This window comes from Sceloporus undulatus, chromosome 3 (assembly GCF_019175285.1).
Source record: "Sceloporus undulatus isolate JIND9_A2432 ecotype Alabama chromosome 3, SceUnd_v1.1, whole genome shotgun sequence".
NCBI classification, from domain to species: Eukaryota; Metazoa; Chordata; class Lepidosauria; order Squamata; family Phrynosomatidae; genus Sceloporus; species Sceloporus undulatus.
In genome coordinates, this window is record NC_056524.1 from 126,696,800 (window position 1) to 126,713,797 (window position 16,998).

General features: G+C 37.8%; 1 protein-coding gene across 1 annotated transcript in view; it reads right to left on the reverse strand.

The window, feature by feature from the left end:
• LMO7 (LIM domain 7) overlaps nt 1–16,998 on the reverse strand; it is a 185,861-nt gene that overhangs the window by 74,647 nt on the left and 94,216 nt on the right. Inside the window, 1 exon segment of the mRNA XM_042460780.1 lies at nt 16,687–16,793. Within this exon segment, the coding sequence (XP_042316714.1) occupies nt 16,687–16,793 (107 nt within the window).

The following is a 16,998-nucleotide window of genomic DNA, read 5'->3' on the forward strand; positions in this document are numbered from 1 at the left end:
TTCTCATCAAGCAAATCTTGCAGTGGCTGTAGGCATGTTGTTATCCCTTGGATGACACAGAGATTTTATTTCATTGAAGGATCTTACTCGAAGATCATATCCTTTGACACTTGCACCTGTTCAAAAACAGCTGCAAATTTCCAGACTCCAGATGGCTCTGTCTCTTCTAAATCTTTGGCATCATCATCACCACCACCACCATGATCTACTTCCTCAGTTTTTTTAGTTCCTCACTGATAGGGGTTTCTCTAAACTCTTCTATGTGTTCCTCAACCTCAATGTTGTCCTCAATCATGTCAGAGAAGCCATTCCCACCATCTTCCGTTGCAACATTCAAAATATTCCTGAAGGAATGTTTTCATAATGATGAAACCTCTGAAATCACTGACTACCTCACCCCATAATGGTTTCCAAGATACATTGACATTAAAACACCTACCTACCGCCTTTGCAATAAACACAATTGCATCTGCAATTGTGAATCTCTTCCATGAAACCATGATACTGCATCCAGGTTTAACATCAAGGGTAACACAAACCCTTCTAAAGGTGAGGTGGGTATAGGTTACCTTCATGCACTTAATGATACCTTGATCAAGTGGCTGCAGCAGTAATGTAGTGTTAGGAAGCAGGAACATCATTTCCACATTCTCATCAGCAAAGCAGAAAGATAAGGGATGGCTGGGAACCTTGTCAGTTATGAGGTGGACTTTGAATAGCCCCCCTTCTCTTCATGTTATTTCTTCACTTCAGGAAATGAAGCACTGGTAGAGGCATGAAGCCATTCCAATAACAGGATGGCCATCACCCAAGCCCTCTTGTTGTGTTGTTTTTTTGTTCTTAAGGGCCTGAGTATTGTTTGCTTGGTAGATGAGGTCTGGCTTGATCATGTCACCTGCGGCATTGCCACGCAGCACCAGAGAAAGGCGATCTTTCCAGGCCTTGAATCCTGGGGCCTATTTGGCATTATTATAGATGTAGGTACAATTGGGCATATTCTTCCAAAACAACCCTGTTTCACCACAATTGAAGACTTTCTCCGCTACTGGTTTTTTGAGGATTAGTCGATGCCAATTCTTGAGGCTATAGCACTTTACATAGCTAGCCAGTCAATCCTTCCTAGCCTTAAACTCTTTCCTCTCAATCTTCTCAGCCCCCTTCACAGTTGTGCTCATAGAAGATTAATGCTTTTTCACACATAATATTGCCATCAAAAAGGATATGCTCCTGTGACATGTCTTCTAGCCATACAATTAATGCTTTCTCGGTCTTTGTGAGCATTTCATCACAAACCAAGACCATTTTTGTAACTGCAGAGCCAGCACAAACACTTCCACAAATTTCAGGTTCTTTCTGCTTTATAGTGTGTGTGCTTGATATTTTTCTTACCAATCTTACGGCCCACCTCAGTAAACCACATGCCACGTCCTAAGCTAATATGTAAAACATCTTCTTAAGCTAATATGTAAAAATAAAAAGAATTGTGCCAAATGGTGAATGAAGCTTCTTAGTGAGCCATTTCTCAGCTTCCTAAGAGCACACCCCTGCCAAGCCTACTTCCGTCCCACATTTCCATGCATTGTGAATATGAATACTATACAAGGATCATTTTAAACAAAACCAGTTTTCTTTTTTTAAAATATTTTTGTTGTGCTCTTTCCCCAGAACAATAACCAAGGCAATGTCAAATCACAAAAGAGCAGCTATGTACTGCAGTGATATTTTTTTAAAAAAATTTTTTTTTGGAAAAACCTGCTAACATAAAGCTGTTGGAAACAGCAACTCAGATTTAAATTATTGCTCAATGGAAAGTCTAAACTTGTGTCTGAAGACAATAAACCATTTAAGTTATTTTGCTTTTTAAACAGACTAGACTTGGAAGACTGGTCATGCTGGATTGCAGCATCTCTGTACACTTCTTACTTTTGATACCTGGATTCTTTCTCTTTGGCAACTACTAAACCTCATTGGAGTTTAGGGCTATCATGATCAGGATGGCTATAGATCATATCCAGTGTCAGAGGTATTATGATCCAAGTACACCAGCTGTTGAGGGCCATGATGTGGAGCATGCAGCTGCACTCATGATAAGCTTGTAAGCTTCCTATAAACATCTGGTTGGCCACTGTGTGACTATAAAATCCAGCAGGGCTCTTATTCTTATGACCATTCCCCATTCGGGCCAGGTGTCAATGGATATAGTGCTGCTGGGTTCTGTATCTTTTCCTAGAAGAATTGGGACCTTCATCTTCCTGTAGCCCTTTGTTAAAAACCTATTTCAGAGTTTCCTAGTAATCTAAAACAGATTTTAAGAATACACAGGGCCTATGGGATTCCTCCCCCCCTTTCATTCCACTGAGGGAAGCCATCAGCATGTAAGTGCAGGTCCTAATTCAAAATACTAGCATTGGCTGCATGCACTATGTGTTGTGTGAGTGAAAGAGAATGCATCAAAGAATATTAGAACTGTATTTTTCAGATGATAGGTTTTTCACTAAAAGCACAGTCAAAACATTTCTAGATCAACTTTGTTGTCAATTGCTCTCTAGTCAGCCCCAATTCATGGTGAATCTGTGGATGAGACATCTCCAAGACCCTCTGTCCTCCACTGCTCTACTTAGGGTTTATACATTCAGGCCTATGACATCCCTGATTGAGTCTATCCATCTGGTGTGCAGCCTCCCACTCTTTCTACTATCGCCCATCTACCCAGTGGCTTAGTAGTTAAGATTCCAATCTTAACAATCGGAAGATCAGAAGTTTGGCAGTTCGATGCCCAAGTGCTGCATGATGGGGTGAGCTCCTGTCACTAGATCCAGCTTCTGCTAACCTAGCAGTTTGAAAGCATGGAAATACAGAGAGATAAATAGGTACCACTTCAGTGAGAAGGCAACAGCATTCTGTGCAGTCATGCTGGCCACATGACCACTGGATTTGTCTCTGGACAATGCTGGCTCTTCGGCTTAGTAACAGAGATGAGCACTGCCCCCTACAGTTAGTTAGTTGTAACTGACATTGAAGATTATCACACAAGGGCTTACCATCAGGGAACCGTTTGTGTGTGTATGTGTGTGTAATCCTTTAATGCTTCCCCAGCATTAGGGAATTGTGAACTCCCTTTAGCACCCCTGAACCATTCAGGGAGAGTGACTTTCCCATGAATGCTAATTTTCCGTTTATGGGAAAGTCACTCTCCCTGAATGATTCAGGGACGCTAGAGGGAGTTCACAATTCCCTAATGCTGAGGAAGTGTTAAAGGGTTACACACACGCGTGCTTGCCACACTTTTCCTCAGCAGTTCCCTGACGGTAAGTCCTTGTGTGATAATCTTCATTCATGTCAAGGGACTACCTTTACTTTTATCTTCCCTAGCATTATTGCCTTTTCTAATGAGTCATGCTTTCTCATGAAGTGGCCAAAGTACGAGAGCCTTAATTTGGTCATCTTGGCTTCCAGATACAGTTCAGGCTTGATCTGTTCAAGGATCCATTTGTTTGTCTTTTTTGATTGTCCATATATCCTCAGCACTCTTCTCCAGCACCACATCTCAAATAAGCTGATTTTCTTTCTGTCAGCTTTCTTCCCTGTCCAGCTCTCACATCTTACATGGTGATGGGGAATATAATGGTTTCAACAATCCTAACTTTAGTCGTCTAGTTCTTTCATGGCTGCCCTTTCCATTCCTAGTCTCCTTATTTCTTGACTATAGTCTCCATTCAATCAATGTTTGATCCAAGGCACAGCAAATCTTTAACTATTTCAATATTTTCATTGTCTAGTTTGACTTTATGAAGATCCTCCATCATCATTATTTTTATCTTCAGGAGTAACCCTGCCTTTGCACTTTCTTCTTCAACCTTCCTTATAAGTCTATATTTTCCACTCGTAGCATGGTGTCATCTACATATCTTAGATTGTTGATGGTCATTCCTCCTATCTTCATTCTTCTAAGTCTAAACCTGCTCTTCATATGATATTTCCTGTGTATAAGTTAAACAGATAGGGTAACATAATGCATTCTTGCCTGACCCTTTTGCCAACTGGGAACCATTCTGTTTCTCCATATTCTGTTCTAACTGTAGCCTCTTGTCCTAAGTACATATTTATCATCAGAACTATCAAATATAGTGGTATCCTCAAGTCTTATAGCGTGTTCCACAGCTTTTCATGATCTATGCAGTCAAAGGCTTTGCTGTAGTCTATAAAACACAGACTGCTCTTCTTCTGGAATTCTTTGGTGCTTGGTCCCTAGTGCCTCTTCCTTTTCTGAACCTTGCACATCTGGGATTTCTCTCTCCCTTTATATGACTGGAGCTGCAGAATTTTGAACATAATTTTGCTTGCGTGAGAAATTAACAGTATGGTCCTATAGTTGCTGCAGTCTTTTGTGTCTTCTTTTTTGTAGATGGAGATTTATATTGATTGCTTCCAGCCTGTTGACCACCATTTTGTTTTTCATATTTGTTGGCATATTTTACTTGTCACGAGAGTTGATTCTGTCTGTGTGGACTGTAGCAATTCTATTTGATTATCATCTGTTCCTAGTGATTTATTTTTCCCAGTATCTATTATTGCAGCTGCCACCCTGCTCTCCAGTATTTGGGGTTCATCTTCATATGGTTCTTCATGTGCTATTCATTGTTTTTCCTTCTCTTTTAGATAGTTCTTCTGTGTACTGCTTTCATCGGGCATTTTTTTTTCTTGATCTTGTAGTATGTTTCTCTTCTGATCAAAGAACATCCCTGCAGTTGGTCTGAATTTTCCTTTGAGTTCTCAAATGTTGAGGAAGAAGTTGTCCTTGTTTTTTGTTGTTGTCTTCTATTTCTTTGCATTGGTTATTATAGTAATTTTCTTTATCCTTGCACACTAGTCGCTGGACAGTTGCATTCATGGTTTTGTTTTTGTTCCTATCTGCCTTTTCTATCACTACTCTTCTTTGCAATTCATATAAAACATCTTGAATGTTTGTCTAGTGATAGTGTTTCATGTAATGAGGTCAGTGAGGCTGAAATTTAGGTACCAGGTCAAGGTGAGACTGTGTGTAGCAAAGCCTATGGCAAGCCTCTGCCAAAGAACAGCAGCAAACTGAGTCCCACTGTGTCTCAGGCCAAAGATCAAACCTGATGCAACATCTTTGATAGGAGTAATTGATCCAGCCTATCAAGATGCTTCCTGTACGTCTAACTGGTTATCATGTACTCTTTAACTCTGTGCCAATCTAACCAAAGGAGGGAATACTTTCTTGAAATTCTACAGATACCATGTATAGAAGTCATGCTGGATGAAGTGCTGATGTTCAGAAAAGACACATACATCACCCCTTTTATGTGAGTTAGCAAATCAATATACAAACCATGTTGTTCCTTCTATAAAATACAATTTGCCTTGATTAAGAAATGAATCAAAACAATGTCAGATTTCAACAGATTCAGCCCCCTCCCATTTTAGTACTTCTTAATTTGTACACACAACACAGAGCAAATCCAGAAGCTCTCAACCTTTCCCCCCTGTTACAACTTTCCCCATCAAAACTTCATCTTAAGGTTAAAAATTTGATACTTATTGTTGGCAGCTGATTTTTGCTATTGGGTTTTTTACTTTCTGCTTGTTTGAACCTGTTTCTGTGTTGCAATTTGATCAAAATCACTGATCACCTCACAAATGAGGCAAGGAAGAAAACGAAACTCCACACCCTGAAACTACAGGGCAATTCAGACTTCCGACTAGTTAACCTATCCAATTGTTTAATTAAATTATGCAGTTTGTTCAAAACAGTAGCATGCCATTTTAAATATAGGTTGAATCTCCCTTATCCAAAATGCCTAACACAGACGTGTTTTAGATTTCATATTTTTGAATTCTGGAATGCCTATATTTGCATATATGTACATAATGAGATACCCTGGAGATGGGACTCATGTCTAAATGCATGTATGTTTCATGCACACCTTATATACATAGCCTGGTGGTAATTTAATACTATATTTTTAATAATTTTGTGCGTGAAACCAAATTTGTGTACACTGACCCATCAAAAAGCAAAGATTTCACTATTCCTTCCACCCATGTCACAGGTTTTGGTATTTGGAGCATTTTGGATTTGGGAATTCCTGATAAGGGAAACTAAATTTCTATTAAAATTAATGTTCCAAGTTTCCTCTCTTCCTAGAGGCCAAAATTATGAAACCAGTTATGCATAGTTAAATTGTCTGTAAACATATATATGTCAGTGCTGGATAAAACCAAAGCAGTTTCCAGTGAGAACTGAGTTGTTACTATGTGCTGTATGTAGGCTATCTAGAAAAATCTAAAATCAAAACAAACAAACACAAACAGAAGTTTGCTATACTTGAATATCCAGAAGAATACTCACAAAATTAGACATTTCACCAGTTGGTAAAGGAGAAAACAAAGTAATACCACTGGATTTGGGAAACAGACTGTGAAAGAAACACATACAAATGTATGCCCAACATGTCCATTTTGTCCTTAAACGGGAAACAGAAAGGAACAGAAGAGAGTATAGACTGAGAATATGGAAAATTGCTTTAACTCAGTAGAGCTTGATAATTTTTAAATGTCCAAAAGCAGCCTGATTTTCAAGAAGTGAATAGCTGGGGAACATAACATTGTTGTTGTTGTTCCTACTCAAAATGACAGCAACAGATAGCTATTTAGTGTTCTGGTATGTTTCATTCCACGCCCACTTGGTGATGAGAAGCTGACTCCTACATAATTATGAGATTTCAAAATGTTATGCTCAATGCTTTCTTTACTTTGCATTACACTTTATTTTAAAAAAAGCAGGAGAATGCATTTGTGGGCCCTACCATTAGGAAGATGTGACACAACCACTTTTGTGCAAGTACATTAGAGAGTCACAAAAGGGCATCAAATAATTACATAATTCTTACTGTGTTTTTGCTCTAAGGAGAGTGAGAAATCCTTCTGGAATTGGGCACTGGGTACAATGCATCTTGAGCTGGGATAAGGAAGGTCTTCATTTGGTATAAAGTATCTTGGGTTGGCTTTAAACCCTGAGCTCTTGAGCTTATTAGAGCAATTAAGACTTACCCCTTCCTCATCACAGTATGAACATTTTCACCATGAGAATGCACACAAATATGTTTTTGAAGTTCTTTGAAGGGGACCTGACTCAGTCTAAATGTCTTGCTTTGCTTAGTTTTCAGGTTTTCAAGAAGAGCAAGCAATACTATGTAAGTGCTTTACCGATCAGTGAATTTGACTGCTATCATTGGGTAAAACATACAGAATACTGTTTTTGTCAGAGTGACTGATCCAATTAAATGAAGAAGTAATACAATGCAACCATATCTTATTATGTGTTCATTTAATATATGTCTTTAAATGTAGGCAATGGTATAGTACTCAGCCACTATGTTGTGTACCTCCACAACATAGTGTGGGGTGGTATACCTACTTTGGGTTTCAGTCTGAAGAAGCTATCCAAAACACTGGACTCCACCCCCCAATATAGGTTCTGCACCTTGACTCGCTCCCTAGGTTTTGATCTGAAAGTAGAGTAGATTCAATATTGCAACTGAATGGCAGCCACCAGCTGCCACTGGCTTCTATTGTGCTACATCTAATTTCCATAAGCATATTATTATTATTATTATTATTATTATTATTATTATTATTACTAAAATTTATTTATATAGCGCCACAAGTTTTACACAGCACTTTCCACAGTGAACAACCAAAATACAGATAATGCCTGCCAACGGCATACAGTCTAAAATCAAAAGTAAGAATTGTAAAATTAACACCATATCATTAAAATAACCTTAAACCAATGAACTATAAAACAGTACACATTGACACACATTATTTATCATGCTATAGTTTTATATGTGGGAAGGTGGGAGGAGGGGGCAAGATAGGGAGAATGAACATTATCAATGAGTGGCTTTCACTTTGTTTGCAGGAGACACCTCCCAGCTCCAGAGCTGTCAAGAGTTAGCCAATGGACATATATGTACAGGACATACGAATTAGAAATGCACTGCAAGTTTGAGGCATTTTTAAATTTTGCTAAATGTGTTGGGGCCAAAGAACTGTATGGAAATGTCTTTATTTTAAAAATAATTAATGGAGGGGGGCATATAAGGAAGCATGTCAAAATGTTCCTCCAGGTATCACGGTTAATCCTAACTCATTTTAACTAAATCACATTTGCAACTGGAAGTAACAGAGAAGTGGTTTGATCAAAAGCAAAAAGTTTCCTTCTCTTTGCAAACATAAAGGAGGGAGACACCAAGGCACATGCTGGTTTGCTCCTGAAGCAGAAAGCCATGGTTTTCCTTTATTTCTGAACAGAGCTATTTGAAAAGTTCCTGTGATGCTCTCATCTCACTGACAGATTGAATACATGCTTTAGATACAATGTAAGACCACCTTTTCATTTTTACAAAGCAGAACCCTGCCTCCTTCTGCAACCATGTAAAGTTACTGTCATTCTAATTATTCGTAGAGATGACAGACATATGCCTAAATAGTTTTCAACCTACTCAGATTATGAAGTTATTAACTACTGAGTCATCCATCTCTGATCATGGTTTAAAAACCACGGATAGAACCCTTGAGGGCATTTATAAGAATTAGCTGCAACCATCTGCTACAACCATCACATAACTGTGCATTTTTTAAATTACATTTTTAAAATAAGTCCTCATGCAGAAAGGTGCATTCAGATTACATAAGTACACACTGTAAAAGCTGAAATTAGTGTCTACATTCTATCTGTGAGCCTAAGAAGTTCTCTAAACAGACAAGGTTCTTCCCTTAATTAAAATGAAATACAACTCAAGAAATATTCAGCTTGAAAAATGGGATGCTATTTGCTCTCAAACATTTTCCCTTTTTTCTGTGGGTCCAAGGGATGTAGCACTTATCCAGGCATCCTTGTCTCCAAAAGCAGTGCTCTCAAGGGAGCACTCAATACACATAAGATGATGAACAGCTTCCTTTTCACTAAGAACAGTATGTGGAAGCCCAATCTTCTGGCAGCAAAGCAATGTATATAGGCTTCCACATGTTCCAATAAACATAGAAAGATAAAACAAAACCACAACAACACTCTGCAGTACTGAATCATACCAGAGAAGTATCAGAGAGAAAACTGGATTGTTCTATTGCAGGGTTTTTTAAGCATATGCAGTAGCATCATTAGGGTTGGCATCACCCAGTGCAATAACTCATAGCAATATAGCAATAGCAAGTACATTTCTGCACTGCTTATCAATGAACTAGCAACCCCCCCCAAGCAGTTTTCAATGTGTAAGCCAATTGCCCCCAACAAACTGGGTACTCATTTTACCAACCTACAAAAGGATGGAAGGCTGAGTGGACCCTGGAGCCTGCCTGGGACTGAACTTACAACCTTGTGGCAGTGGCTATTGCTATTGCTATTGGGAGATGGGATTTCAGGGGGTTTAACCAAGAGTGGCTTGTGTAACATGTCACAAGTTATCACTCAATTTCTTCTGAGTAAATTAGAATCTAATTGCTCAATTTAGATTTGCACTGAGTAAAAAGCTTATATTTTAAAGTTTAATTGGTTCACCCATAGTACTGTATGTGTGGTTCAATTTGAGTTTTAAAATTAACTTCCTCATCTTCAAATGTGATATTATTTTTATAGAGGATGCAAACATTAATCAAATACTTCCTGGGGGTGTAGTGCATAGAAAAGGTTGAGAACCACTGATTTAAAAAGAGTAAACAAAAAATTAAAATCCTGAGATCTTTTCTTTCTCCTCTCACTGAGCCACCATCTCTTCTGTTGAGATCCAATGTTTTAAAGAGGCATGGGCAAATACCACAGCCCATTTCTGAAAAAGATAGATGTTCAGGGAGCAGTGGTATCACCTACCTTTAGAGGGTCACCTGTTGTGATCTGCACTTCCAACATAGTCCTCGTAATGCCTCTGGGCACTCCTTTCTACCGCTGGAAGTCAGCTGTACTGCTGTTGTTAGGGATAGGGAATACACTATAGTCCAGATACTGTTGGACTGAAATTCACATCAGCCATCATAGCCAATAGTGAAAGATGATGGATGTTTCAAGCCAACAACATCTAGAGGGCAATACATTCCTGTCCCTACTTGTTTTCTAAGCAGAGTGGGGAATTATTCCACTTTTTTCCAGGGGACATAAGTGAATCTCAACTGATCATCACACTCTTTCTTTTCTTCCCAGTTCATATCAATTACTAGTAATCACTCTCTTGCCAATCCCTATAATGCCATTCCTCCTTTGGGCCATTTCCTCTTTTGTCCTGTAGAACTGGAGTTTAAATAACATCTTATGACTCTAAGGAAAGTACTTTGCTAATCATTCTGCTTTCCTGATGATTCACTGCCTACAGTGAAGTTCACTTTCAACTAATATCCCAACTATTTCTCCCTTTATTACATTTAAAATGTGTGGTTTCAAGACAGCTGGCCTTCAAAAGATTTCCAAGTGAACTATTAAGGGAAACATTCATTGTCAGTGAAACACAATACTTACCAGTTTAAAACAATGTTAAATGATGACTTAATTCTATAAACCCATGATGCATAGACATCCCCACCTAAAAGTTAAACATCAGTCATCTCTCTCCAGTGCACCCAAATACACAGAATCCTCAAAGTATTAGATATGCATAGGCCACCTACTTATACATGTAATCTGATGATCCTACAGAGTGACCAAGGTGATTACATATGCTTTATAGCTACATGTCAGTAAACAGCCAAGGATACAAGGAGCCAGTATGGATGTTGAGTAATTTATGTATGGTCTAATTGTTTGCTTATCCAGAAGTTGTATCTTACCATGTTTTATTAAATCAGTGTGACTTCATTTGATTTTTATATTCATGTGCAAATATTTACACTACTAATGTTTTAGTTGTGGTTGAAGATAGTACAATGTTCCAGGATTAAATATCTATCATACATAAGAGGAGAGCTAAAAAGGAAGCAAGTATTATTCTAGTTGCTTGTTCAGTTTAACTTTGTGAGCATTCTTAGAATGTTTCTGTAGGTTCAAGTACAGTATATCCTCTTTATACTTAGAGATACTATTACATATCACATTTTACCAGTAACTTGAAGGGTAAAACAAATGTATGATGTTTCCGGGCCAAACAATCATTGCATGTTCTTAGACTTTCTTTCCCCTGACTATTTCCCTCACTTTAAGATAGTATGTACCACTAGCAGAATCAAATGGTATATTACCAAAAATGCAATGATATTTATGAAAAATCTAGTTTACCAAGGAGATTTCTTTCTCATTTTTTCCCATGATCACCAGAAATTTGAATTGGGGCTGCGGACAGTAGGTGTCTCCTGGTTAGTTTCAACTAAGGATGGCAGGTCAGAATATCATACAGTCATACACATAAGTACTGTATATGTTTGCCAGTCTGCCCTAATAACACTTCACAGAACACATCTCTACAGAAGGATTTTATACTATTATTTCAAACTATAAAAAGCAAACTTCTTCATTTATTACAAATACATGAGCCTATTTTATTTTGTTTAAGGTAAGTGTTGTTATTCATCATTTAAAATAATAACTGGCTCTAATCACTAAAAATACTCTCACTGAATCCAAAGGCACTTAATGCTCATACTTTGCATAGAACTGCAGATCTAGACATTGGTAGAACTAATATAATTCACAGTAGCTACTAACTTGATTGTGTAGAAGTTCATAATTAAAAGGGAGAGGTTATTGTGCTTCTTTCATTCTTTCATGGCACATTCCAGGTTCAATACTACTAAAGAATACTGGAATACACTGTGCTGGTCTATGACCATAATAAAGATAACCTCAACACTGGAATAAACAACTGAAGGCAATATACCAAACATGCACCTGCATAAGCAAGCATGCTGTATGAAGAAACTTTATAGCAAGCTGTGTTATGCTCTTGTGCATAATTCAGATATAGCATTCATTGCACTGTACCTTTACATGTATTCAGAGTTGAACAGCAAGCCTGCAGTCCCATGATCCTCACTTCGATTTACTTCTGAATAAATATTCTTAATTTAAGGACACAAGTTCTTTTTACATTGACAGTTAAATAAGCATGTGTACATGATCCATTTTGCACGATGTAAGCCTATTCTACATAGTCATATTAACATGTCACTATGTAGAATAGTCTTACATCATGCAAAATGGATCATATATGCATGATCACTATTTTATCATATCACATGATTAAGATATACATGGTCACTATTTCAATACATGACTATTTTAAAATAAAAAATTGAATATTTACACAAGCTATAATTTCAAAAACACAACATAATAGGGTACTAAAACTCCAACAGAGTGCTTCACAGGAAGAATTAAGTAGTTGAAGTGCTGTTTAGCTGTTCCCAAGCGACTGTGAGTATTTTTAGCAGGAGTTTCACGTTGCACCCTATAATAATCTCAGTCGTATGACCTCAAGACACACTTCCTACCCAAAGAAGAGATTCACATTTCACCTTCTTGTACAGAAAACATATCTAAGAAATATTTGCATATATTTCTCATTATCACTGCCTAGATTCTGAACCAAATTCATTCACCTAATAACATGAACATGTATCAAATTTCAGTGTGTGCATATCTGAGATGTCAGTGTTGGCACTCATCAGAACAAGAACTGTCAAATTTCCTCTTTTGGGGGACTGAAGATACAGATTAGTTGCTTGTCACCCAGCTCTGCAAATGTTTATTGCTTTTATTCCCTTACACTAAAACCTGCTGCAGCAGGAAATACCCTCTGAAGCTGCAAAAATACACACATAAAGCCTCCTTATACCAAATCAGACCACCCAACCTAGCCCTGGCAGCTCTGACTGGCAGCAGCAGCCCTTCAAAATTTTAGGCAGGATTCTAGCCTTATCAGGACATCCTGGTGGTCTGACCTAGCACCGCTTGGCTTCCAAAATCAGACAAGATCTGGGTGGTATGATAGAAGATTAAGAGCAGAACTGGTTCTATTCCAGTGTTCATAGCTCCATGCAAACCTGCTTGCAAAGCTAGTTAAAATAATATGCAACAGCTTCTCTTTCTCATAGGGAACATTCAGCTTTGGTATTTAAATGTAATGCTCTATTACATCTAAAATATGCTTAAGCATACATAGGAAAATGTACAAAATAGAAAAAAATGTAGAAAATATATCTTGTCAGTACAAAATCAGAATCACAGTTCTATAGAACAAAAAGCTATATAGTAGTACGGTAATTAAAGGAAAGTCTTAAATGAAGAAAATCCATTCTTCAGCTGGATTTTCCTAAATCAGGGAATTACGTCCAATCATGTCATATACATAGTGGTTCATTCTATCAATGAAAGCATCGCCATACAAAGGACGGCATCCACCACTAAGTAACTTTGTATTAACCCTATTGAAACAAAGTTCTGCCATAACTCCTGTTAATTTAATTTGGACATGTAAAAAGAGAACAGTACAAAAGATACATGAAATGTTGCTTTGCCCAATATTTCTCATAACTGAAATCTTAAAAGATGTCACAATCAGCTTTATAACGCAGTTCAAAAGAGAGAGAATGTGATATGAAAAAATATATTTTAAAGTAAAACTACCATATGAGACAGAATGTAGGACAATGCTGTGCTTTCAACATTAATTAAAATAATCTGGGGACCATAGCAATGTTTGGCAATTATAAATAAGCTGAAACTATCAACCACAACAACAACAAAGTTTCACTGTCAAACCTTTGTGAGCCACAGGTAGAGCCCACCACAATGACTGGTAGTTACCTACTCTAAAACCTATAAGAGACAGACAAATAGTACCTGAACTTCACAGGTTTGACCAGTTCCACCATTTATCTCCTTACCAATGATCTCACATCCCTGTCATTCATTTTGGGGTGTGCCTGCAAAATTTCAGGGCACATCATGCTGAACTGTTTTCACTTAACCTATCTCATCTTGTATTATTTCATATCTTAGTGACTGCAGCTGAAGGAGAGCTAGTGGCATTTCAATCTAGCTTGAAATCATTCCAGAATGAAAATTACCACTGTAGACTTTCTTAATTACTGCTGTATTACAGAGGTATAATAAATACTCTTACATGGCCTGCAGTGGAGCCAGAATAGTTTCTTGTCCTAACATGATACAATTAGTTGGCTTTTTTTAAACCGTGATGTCTTCAGCCACTCTAAAATGAACAGGGCAGGTACATGGCAAATGAAAAAAAAAGATGTTTATTAGTTGAACACAGTACAGTCAGCTCTCCATATTCCTGGATTCCTTATCCAAGGATTCTATTATCCATGGATTGTAAATATTTTAAATATATATAAATTCCAGAAAGCAAACCTTGATTGTGTCATGTTATATAAGGGTTACCATATTAGTATGCTATTGTATTTCACGGAACTTGACCATCCATGGATTTTGGTTCTGGAACAAACCCCCACTGGATACCAAGGGCCCACTGTATTTTCAACTTTTTTACTTTATGCATGTATTTTTCATTATTCCTATCAAGGGTGACACAGAATCTATGTTAGCAGAACAGAAACTAAGTACACACTAACTGTATATGCCAAAGAGAGAGATACATAGACCTTTTTTTTCCAAAGGATAACTGTGTTAGTCTGTTTGAAAATAAAAAAGATGAAGGGGAAGGAAATTAGTGACATCAATAAGACTAGCTAACTAAAATAAATCAGTCTTAAATATTTCTTTCCCCTTTCTGTTATCCTCTTTACATACATGAGAGAGAATAAAGTAGATGCCCAGCCAAGATGAACACAACACAACCTCTCCTTGGAGGGTGAAGAGAGAAAAGTTTACAGCCAGTTCTACAGGATTTGCAGGAAGAGTAAAGGATCTTGAATGCTGTTCATATTCCCCTCTCCAGCAGTGTAAGAGATGCAGAAAATGGAATATTGAGTGGAACCATATTAAAAAGTCAAACCACAGCTCTGGGGCAGCAGGTGATGGCATTGTCCCCAACCAGAGCTAGGGGCCATGCTTGGCTATTTCTTTCACTCTTCCAGGAAAAGTAAATAAGGGAGAACAGTTTCACAGACCATTTCCAGAGGTGAGTTCTTGCTTTCCGTGCTAGTTCTTTGCCTCAAATCCTCTTTTTCCTCCACAGGGAAAGAGCTTCAGCCTTCAACATAGAAACCTGATCACTGTGCTCTCTCACACACTTGGTCACCTACAAGCAGTTCTTACACATCAATAAAAGTGGTTTACCTGCAATCCTGATTTTGATTATTGTTAACATTTTTGTCTAGGTTGCTGCAGGTTTAGCAAGGCTAGTTTCACAACACTGTTTACCATTCTTCAGCCAACATTCTTGGCGACGGCAGTTGCACGCACACTGCCCTTCTCACTGCCCTGAGAAGGCCACAGGTTAAAAAAAAAGTATCGAAACCTTACATTTCTGTCTTGCAGGTTACTGCCCCACCTCCTTTTCCACAACCTGTAACCATCAAGGGCTGACACACCTTAACAGCCCAAGGAAACATTTCCTGTATGGCATATTTACCTTAGTAACACTTGTTAACGACAAAATTCTTGGCAACGTATTAAGGACTTTGTCCTGCTCTTTACTGAAGCTCTTAACCCACCTGATTTCTCTCCCTCCCTCTCCTTCTCATACATACACACACAGATATGTATGAGATGTGCCACAGCTTTCAGATCTCTCTCTTTTTTTCCCCCTGAAAGCTCTGGCAGGCATAAGACTTTAGAAAGCAATATGAAACAGTCTGCAATAATAGGAATATTCTTAGCCTGAACACAATGTGATAGACTTTCTTTTAATGACAATCCTTCCTCCTTACCTTACACACACACACACACACACAGAGTGTACATGCACTGCACACACCAGAACTTCTCCAGCATAAACTGAACTGAAAAATGACTGCCATCATAAATAATAAAATTATTCCTATTTATTCCCATTATTATTAAGCAATATTTATACAGCTGTTTGCCTACAGCTCCAAATGCACTCTTCTAAACTGATCCTTATATCGTGCCTTGAGTAATGTTGCTTTTATAATCCTCATATCACAGATGGGACACTGTGGCTCAGAAATAGCCAAGCTATCCAGGGTTGGTGATGGGAGCTCTAGTCCAACAGAGCTGGAAAGCATCAGGCTGAAGACTGCTGCCTTACACAGTACAAGCTCTCAAACACTTTTAACAGTATAACACATAACATATGAACCCCACATCTACTAAGTACAAAGCATATACCATGGGTTCAGTTCCCCAGATTACAGATTTCAATATTTAAATACGAGCCCAAAGGCAAGCATGTTCACATGTGCCATGCTATATATATATCAGGAGTTTACAGTGAAGGTTACCCCTCACTTTTTTTAAATCACATTTTTTTAAAAAATCCAACAACTTTGGAACCATATACTTGGCAACCATTAATTAATTTCTAAGGAACATAACCATTAATTAGTAAAGCAGCTCAGTAAATCTTAAAATTCATCACATATCCTTCTTTATAAACATTTTCAGAGGATGGATGTTCTGGGAGAAATGTGATAAAATCTTAATGTTTTATAGGCTTTTCAATGTTAAGACATACATGAATATAAATACCAAAACCAATATCCTAATATTAACTGATAAAACAAGACACTTACTTGACAGTAACACGATTAGATAAATCCTGAAGGTCACCAGGATGAAAAAGCTGAGCTTCTTTTAATCCAAGATTTCCACAAGCTTTCAAAAACACATTTATATTATCCTGTAGAGACAAGTAGAAAGTGGCTGCTTAGTTAAGCTACGTGGAAGAATAGGACTGCAAGCTGTTTAGCCAAAGTTTCAAAGTCCAGCATGTGGAGATCCAGAAGACCGGTCTTTTGTATCATAAATACTAGCAATATTTCATACAAATCCTTGGGCTGAGTGATATCTGCAACTGACAAAGCATGTTAAAGATTACCAGGTAT